At 21.3% G+C, this 9,370-nt stretch overlaps 2 protein-coding genes across 3 annotated transcripts; both read right to left on the bottom strand.

The window, feature by feature from the left end:
• Positions 1–494: 494 nt before the first annotated feature.
• Positions 495–9,109, bottom strand: LOC100871044 (putative ATP-dependent RNA helicase DHX35). 2 transcript variants are annotated; one of them, XM_086907658.1, is made up of 12 exons: positions 8,881–9,109; positions 8,367–8,581; positions 3,648–3,827; positions 3,017–3,157; positions 2,662–2,824; positions 2,318–2,479; positions 2,087–2,233; positions 1,788–1,929; positions 1,409–1,695; positions 984–1,289; positions 744–897; positions 495–673 (listed from the first exon to the last, which is right to left on the bottom strand). In XM_086907658.1, exons 1-12 carry the CDS (start codon positions 8,909–8,911, stop codon positions 547–549), a joined length of 2,055 nt encoding a protein of 684 aa, XP_086763784.1. In that variant the 5' UTR covers positions 8,912–9,109; the 3' UTR covers positions 495–546. The 2 variants fall into 2 exon arrangements, with proteins under 2 accessions (XP_086763784.1, XP_086763789.1); XM_086907663.1 differs by having other exon boundaries at positions 3,648–3,814.
• On the bottom strand, positions 4,449–7,067 carry LOC147658765 (ceramide phosphoethanolamine synthase-like). The gene has a single exon (XM_086907669.1). The coding sequence runs from the start codon at positions 6,962–6,964 to the stop codon at positions 5,888–5,890; it is 1,077 nt and encodes a 358-aa protein (XP_086763795.1). The 5' UTR covers positions 6,965–7,067; the 3' UTR covers positions 4,449–5,887.
• Positions 9,110–9,370: the final 261 nt, after the last annotated feature.

The following is a 9,370-nucleotide window of genomic DNA, read 5'->3' as shown; positions in this document are numbered from 1 at the left end:
TTAACTATTATTGAATATAAGATAACAAAGCTTTAATATCATATAATTAATGAAAAATCATAAATATTAACCTACAAATTTTTTTATCATTTAAGATTTACAAAATACATTTATACTTCATTATTTAATTCTAATAATAATTTGTAATCACTTCATATTTAAATGATTTTTAAATATTTAAAAAAATATAATTTTATTTTTGAAAATTATAATATATTAATTTTCATTGTAGAATGAATTTATTAATTATTAATTAATTATTGCATTGTAGATTTTAAGATAATTTGACATCAATTTTATAAGTAAAAATATAGAATAAATTATTAAATAATATATTTTTTTGATTTTTAAAAATGATGTTTAAAAATTTGTTAAAATAATTATAAGAAAAAGAATATAGATATTTGATGTATATTATATATGTATTAATAGTATCAATAGTATATTATATTAATAGTATTAAGTTATAATTTATTAAAAAAAAAATATTCAAATTAAATTTTTTGTTTTCTTTAATAAATTATTTGAGAATATATAAAAATTATATTAAATAGGATCAAGAGATGTTTTTTCATAAAAATGAGGTGCTAATTCTAATAACCATTCTGGTTGGATCACAGTTATATCTTTCATATATGTTTTATTTGTTTGTAAAACTTCATAGAATAGTAACCTTGAACAAAAATATAAGAATTGAGCACATTAAATATATTATTATAAAATATTAAAGTTAATATACAAACCATTGTGGTTGCTGAAGTGTATATAAACAACTATTTGGATGTATATATAAATCTTTATTTCCACGTATTGTTTTATATGTTCCAGTATAATGTAAATAAGCCACTTTCGGAAAAAGTCCAGCGGTTATACATTTTAAAATTTGTTGTACATTTCCTTGAACAAAAATAATTGTTATCAAAAAATTTTTATATTTATTATAATATATTTATTTATAACAATTATTTTTAGCTTTAACTTACGATTGCATGAAACTAATGGTATATTTAATTTTTTCATCATAGAATGCATTTGCGTTCGAATTTCCATAGCTCTGCGCAACGCTTTATTATTAAGAAATTGTTTTTGACACCAACTACCTGTTTTATTCTTTTCATATGCAATATATACATTAAGTAACGTTAATAAATCTCCTTCTTCAACTTCAAATTTTCTTTGTGCTATTCTTGCTTTTATAGCAGCTTGGCCACCTGTTGGTCTTATGAAAACATTTTGTACTTGAAGCATAGCTAAAATCGTTGATATTTCTTCGGAACATCCCATTTCACCTATATATAAAAAGAATTAATTAAAAAATTATTTGACATAATCAAAATAATTAAATATAAATATATTATTAAATTCTGTTTTTATTTTAAATTGATAATTCTTTTATTAAAAATTTTACCTGATACTATAAGAGATTTTGCTAAAACGGGTTCTAATGGCATTTCTGCCATTGTTATACCTAATGGTGTTGTTAATTCTCCATTACTATCAATTGCCCCTAATGCATAAAGTAATTCCAGTCCAGTAAGAAGATTTTTACTTGGTGGGGCAGAAGGAAAGTTAAATCTTAATACATTATCAATTCCTAATGCTTTTAGTTGTAAGATAGCAGGTGCTAGATCCGAACGTTGCATTTCTGGTGGTGTTGTCTCAAATAGTTCCGAGTATGCTTTTTCTGTGTATAATCTACAATATTACTTATTAATATTTTTAATATTATAAATAAACAAAAGTACATTAAATTTTTAAACAATTAAATGTTTATACAAATCGAATACCTATAAGCTTTTCCTGTTCGAACACGACCTGCTCGACCAGCACGTTGATCCGCGGAGGCTTTAGATATCGGAACAATTACAAGAGAATTTGTCTGAGTTTCTGTCTCATACCATGGAATTTTTACAAAGCCACAATCAATAACTAGATTAAAATTTCATTATATTTTTATTTTTTATTATTACTGAATTTTTTATAAATTTTTATTATTATATTTAAATAATAATAATATAAATATATAAATAAATTTTACTTAAGATATAAAGAATGGATATTTTATAAGAATATATTAAAATCGTACCATAAATTATATTTGGAATAGTAATTGATGTTTCTGCGATATTCGTCGCAATGATAACTTTACGAGTGTCTTTGGCAGCTCTCCAAAATACTTTCAGTTGTTCTGAGTTCGGAAGAGATCCATACATAGCTAGAGGTAAAAGTTTCACTATAAAAGAATACAAAGACAATGAAATTTATCTTAAATGTTAAGCATGTTATATAATGACAACGATAGTGTCATATTACTCACATTTTCCTTCTTTTATAAGTTTTGCATGTTCTGATAAAAGAGAAACTGCTCGGTCTACTTCATCTAAGCCTGTAAGAAATGCTAAAATATCACCAGGTTCTTCGTTTTCATGAATTTTCATGACGGTATCTATGACACTGGTCACATAATTAGCCACTGGTTCTAAAATCAAATATAAATAATATAATAAAAAATGAAACAAGAAAATTAAACGAAAAAAAATCAAAATATTAATACACAAATAAAAAATCGCGAAAAATAAAAAAAAATATATTGTAATAATGATTATAAATATATTATATTTATTATTTTTTTGTAGGATGATATTGCATATAAATATATACCTTTTATAAAAAAAATATCTACTGGATATAGTCTACCTTCAATAGTAAGTATAACCGCGGTATCTTTCGTTGAATCTTTTATTGTATTTGTATTGAAAAAATCTCGAAGTTGTTCTGCATCAACCGTAGCAGAACAAACAACAATTCGCAAACTTCTTCGTTTCTAAAATATTTATAAAATATAAAAAAAAATATTTTTATATTTAATACATCTTTTATTTAAATATAAATATAAATAAATACATAAATTTATAATTATTAATTATAATTAATATTATATTATATTATATATATTATATTATATTTAGATTATATTAATTATATTTAATTATAAAAAATATTACATAAATTTTACCCGAATTATTTTTTTCAAAAGTCCCATAATAATATCAGTAAGAAGAGTTCTTTCATGTACTTCATCTACTACAATTACAGAATAACTTGTCAGTAAAGGATCGCTCATTAATTCTCGAAGTAAAATTCCTTCTGTCATGTACTATAAATAACACAATTAATTATTAAATTAATTATTAATTTTCTTTATATTTTCAATATTTTTTAGTCTTCTAATATTTTATATTTATATATTGTATTATTATCGAAGAAGAACATAGTATTTTATAATAATAATATCTAACAATAATAATTATTTTTAATTATTTAATTATTAGCAAGATGTATAAAAGTAAATTTTGAATAAATTTTGAATTATAATACAAGTTATATATTATAAAACTATTATTTCTTCTTCGTACATGATACTGAAATTAAGTATTATATATAGATGTATTAAATAATAACATCAAACATTTGAAAAATGAAATTCTAAATAATTAAAAAATTAAGAATATTTTAAGTTCGATATAATTTTTCAGATTTTCATTATTTTAGTTATTAAATAATCATTTTTCATATTTTTCAATTTTGATTATTTAATTATTAAATTTTAATTTTTAATAATACAAACGATTGTAAAATAATAATACCTTGATTTTTGTTGTTTCGTCTGTATAATTATCGAAACGTATAGAATAACCAACTTCTGTGCCTAAAATACAATTGCGTTCATCAGCAACACGATTAGCTAAAGAAGTAGCTGCAACTCTTCTTGGTTCCGTGATGCCAATTATTTTTCCATCTGAACACCATCCTGCTTCGAGAAGATACTATAATCATTTTATAAAATATATATATATGTACTTATGTAAATATATATACATATTATAAATATTATACATATTATATTATATATGCAATATTAATTAATTAAATATTGTAATAATATATATAATATTAATAATAATATAAATAATATTAAATCTTTTCTATATTAAACAAAAATTAAATAGTGTACAATTTAATAACAACTTTTGGAAACAGAAAAAATTTGATTTTTCTCAAAAGATAGTTCTATCAAAACAATTAAGATTAGTGATATATTCTTTGAAAAAATATTCGTAAAATCTATGTTCTATATTCTACGAAATATATATATGTTTAGAAATAAGTTCTACCTAATTTTAAAACATTTGCTTAATTTTTTTCATTTAATTTGATTAATTTATTTAATTTCTAATTGAAAAAATTTATTTTTGCTAAATTTTTAATAATATATAATAATTTACAAAATTTTGTTCAATATAATTATTACAATAATATAGTTATATACAATTTACTTATAATAATTATTGTGAATATATTTATAAAATTAAATAAAATTACAAAGATTTAAAAAAAGAAATATTAATATTATTTTATTTTAATACTAATAATAATAATAATAATAATTTTTTTCATGTTTGATATAAATTTATTTTGCAAATCTTGTACAAATAAATTTTTATTTTAATATAAATAAATTAGTATTTTAGATTTATTTTCAATACATAAATTTTTAATATATATGAAAGTATTACTACATATTGAAATATATAGCTTCTGATAATACAAAACTTATCTACTGATATCCTTATCATAGAACGGCTAATAATAAGGCTAAGTAAAGTAACACCGTATGCAAGATAAGTAAAGTTTATATTTCACACAAACTTGATTTGTACACTGTTAAATGTACTCATTGCTTTTCAAGTTCAACGTGAAGCTCTACACTTTGGATTCTACTCTTGGTTTTAATCTTGGCGTAATCCGGTAACGGAAGAACATTATATGTATTACGTCTTCGTCAATTTAATGTCATATTTATATCGGATTTTATTGAAAGCTCATTATAACAGCTTATATATGTAAAAGTCTACCACGTGACTTCAGCAAACTTACAAGTACTATAACTAGGTAACTCGCGACACTGGATCACATTAAAATATATAGATAAAGGCAAGAAGTCGTTAATTATTATAAGTAAAAAATACAAAATTATATTTTTTATGCACTTAGTAATAATAATTATCACATATAAACATATATTAGTTGCCATGAATATTTAACATAAATATATATTTGTATATAATACATACAACCTATATATTATTATTTAGATTAAATGACTAAATTGAAATATATAATAATTATAATTTCATATTTCAATAATTTTACATTTATAATTACAAGTATAAAAAACATACTAAAAAAATTTCATGAAATGGATAAGCAGATCCATTGAATTATTTTTCAAGTATACATCCCTGTTTATTATTATATAATTATATAATTAAATATTAATGTTAACCCCTTAAATGAAAATAAATATCAAATATTAATAAAACTAATAATTTATAGTATTTTATATTAATAATTATAATAATTACATATAATAGATATTAAACTGTATTATATAGATATTTAATCAGGAAGACAAGTATATTATTAAATATTTAATGAATTAAAATAATTTATTATCTTTCTTTAAAAGATTTTGCATTACAAATATTATATATTACAATCTATAAATAATTTAAAAAATTGAATTATTGTCTGAAAATTTTAATTAATGGAATATAATTGAATATAATATTATAATAATAGAATATAATATTATAAATTGTAAAAATATTATTACTTTGCCATTTAAGGGGTTATACATATTTTTTTATACATTAGTCTGGTATTTATACAAAATACATGCAGAAAAATAGAAAATACAAAAAATTTTATCAAGATATTTTTATAGACAAATTTGCAAATTTAAGTATACAATAGTCATTGTAATTATTATATATCACCGGTAAAAAATAAATATAGAAAACAATATTTTCCAAGATTTACACTGTCATCCTTGAGTAAAGACATCAGATGAAGATATCTCTTCATCAATTAATGATGGTACTTCTTGTATATATGTATAGGCCCGTAAAAAATGAAATTCAGTTATATAAACAAGTAATAATACAATAACAAATGGAGACCATTTTACAAGTCTGATATATTCTCGCATACGATCAAAAAATATTGCCAAAAGTAGATAATCCATGACAGCATGGAAATTTAGAAATTTCCAGCAAAAAGCTATTATTGAAAAAGATGAACTTCTGAATATAGTTGTTTGTCTATCATAAAGATGTTCTCTACTAATCGATGGTGTTCTATAATCAGTCTCAAGAAGATCCTGGTATAAAGATATATATCGATTCCAGGCGGCACTGGTGAGGAACAAATGGACGGTCATAAGTAATATATTACGAAATGCTGCATTTGATGTTTTCAATGTTACATTTCCAGGTTCCAGAACTGAAGATACAGGAAGTTGAGGCAGCTTATCATAACCTCCACGTCTACTTGAGTTACGGGCAAGAAATTGATATAGGCCAATAATAAAAGCAACACAACCCAAACCATCACAGATACCATCAATAATATAACCAGTTGAACCAATATCTGATCGTTCACCATTAATTTTTGCTCTTTTTCTAGCAACATGTCCATCTAAATCATCCAACCATGTTCTTGCTTGAAAAATTATTACACCTAAGCGTCTATAAGACAACGAATCACTTGATACACATTTACCAGCTGCCACTGCTATGAATATATGAAAACAACTGATTGCATTTGGTGTCACCCATATCCAAGATCTACTTATTTGCAATAAATCATCCATGATAGCTGCAAGAGGGCTCAGAAGAAAATGATTTGGATGATCAAGCATTAATCCTTTTACAGTCACTGTACATAATGGATTAAAATCACAAGGTATGATTGAAATATATGGTGTACCATTTAATGTAGGTCTTACATCATAATTTTGTATTCTAGAATACAACAAAAGGTCCATTCCAAGGAAGTATAATGTCAATAATATCAAAATTGTTAGGAATGACCTGCTCACTAGAGTTGTTGTACCAAACATTTTTCATATAAATTTGGCACGTAATTATATATTGGTAAATATATTTTATTATATTTTCACTTATTATATATTTTATTATCTTTTTTTTTATATTAAATTTAAATGTATCATAGATATGCAATTAATTTAAATGCATTATTATTAAATTTTAACAATAAATTCATTGATTAATAATTTCGCTATATATCTTTGGAATAAAAAAACACAATCATTTATTATTTTGAAATAATAATTTTTTTATATTTAACTTTTTCGATGTATGTATTTAAATGACTCATGTATCACAGTTAAAAAATACAGTCGTTCTTTTGAACTTATCACGTGACTAATTCACTTGATTACGATGATTTTTATATTTTTTTGCAGGATGAACCTGTATATGTACATATAACAATTGTATTATCATAATTAACAGTATTTTGCCCTGCAACGAAGAATGTTGTGATATTCAGAGATTCTCAGTATGATATGATCCCACATGGTTACATGAAATCTTACAGATTTTGAATGTATTATTTCGATCAATTGATGTATATCATATTAGTATGTTTTATGCGAAAATTCAAAAAGCTTTTTGAGCTTATTTAATGTATTATTTATCGATATAATATGACATTTTTTTAATCAATTTTTAATCGCACTATTGTCACATAATTTCTTTTAATTGTTCAATAATAAAATAACTAATTATAAAAATTTTTATTCCGTAGTATTTTTTTTTATTATACATGATTGTTCATCAAATTATGCACAATGATCTTATGAGAAGTATTATAACCGGCAAATTGTATTAAAACGCATTACACTTTGAACAGATGAAATACTGCCGGATCTTGTTTGACTAATAGAATGGCGATGCAACGCAATATTTTTATATGTGCGCCTGCGCGAATTTATGAATTACTAAATTTTTACGAAAAATTATTTTTATAATTTAAATATGTATGTATATTATACAAATAAAATTGTAAATTATCGAATATATATAAAAACATATAATTAATAAAATTATAAATAATGCATAAAATTATATATTTATGCATATATAAAAAATATTTTTATATTTTTTTATATTAGATATTCCATGTATTAAATAATAACCTATTTTATATATTAAAAATTTAAAAACAAATAAAAAATTCAACAATATATATAAAATGTTTAAATTTTATATGTTTAATATATAATTTTATAAGAAATATTTTATATATACTGATAGCTATTTATAAAAATGTACATATATATGCAAGCTTTGTACTACTCTAAAATGCTTGAACTTATGTAGAATAATATCATACTACATATAATGAAATTTATCAATGTTATTTTTTTATAATATTATTTATCTATATATCTAAATTTTTATATTTATAAAAATAATTTTTTTAAAATAGAAATATACCTGAGGTAATTGTGTACTCTTCCCACATCCAGTTTCTCCAATTAAAACTAATGTTTGATATTTTTCCAATAAATAAATAATATGATTTTTATACTTAAATGCAGGTAATCGTTGACGCTGCATATTAAGTGCAAGAGAATGATGTGCATTATAAACAAATTGTGTAGACGAATGAGCTTCTATATCTGACTTATCTTCTTGCCACATACTATCTCCTGTAATTTTAAAAATGATCAAATATATAAATTTTTTTCTTAAATATAATAAGCATTTAAACATATATTAATAATATTTATATAATACATAATATTTAAAATAAATATTAGTTTAGGTTATGTTATATAGTATACATCTTATATGAAAAATAATAATCTGTATAAAATATAATAGAGAAAATACACAATATTATGTTTAAAAAATTTATAATAAAAAAATGGAATAAAGTTTCAAAAATAAATAAAAAATTACTTTAAATATTCGTACAAAAAGTAAATTTAATAAAAATTTTACTTACTAGGTTTAGAAAAAGTCGGTTTCACATTCATTTTATATAATTGTACAAATAGTACAATGAAATAAAATTACGTCTTGAATATGTCATTAAATTATAATGTTTTATATTTAAGTAATTGTCGCAATTCAAACAAACAAAATATAGCGCCCGGTACTTGCATATAAACGCAATCTTACATTTATCAAATTCTTTAAAACATTTCAATTTTCTCCTATAGATGACATTGTATATTATTTGAAAATTTATATTCTAAAATATTACGATATTATTATTATTTTATGTTCATTTTATAATTTGTATTTTTTCAAATTGTTATACAAATAAAAAAATAATCTATTTAATAGAAAATGTTATTATTTTTTATTATATTTTTGTTTAAATTAAATAGTAAAAAAGTAAAAAATTTCATTTTTGTATTTATAAAGATTATAAGACAATTAATTTCAATTCTAAAATTTTACAATAATATCATAAAATACTTAAAAAATAT

This window comes from Apis florea, unplaced genomic scaffold, assembly GCF_048593485.1.
Source record: "Apis florea isolate Af1SG1 unplaced genomic scaffold, ASM4859348v1 contig_1645_pilon, whole genome shotgun sequence".
Taxonomy (NCBI): Eukaryota; Metazoa; Arthropoda; class Insecta; order Hymenoptera; family Apidae; genus Apis; species Apis florea.
The sequence above is the reverse complement of the archived record's forward strand: the minus strand, read 5'-3'. Positions and strand labels throughout refer to the sequence as shown.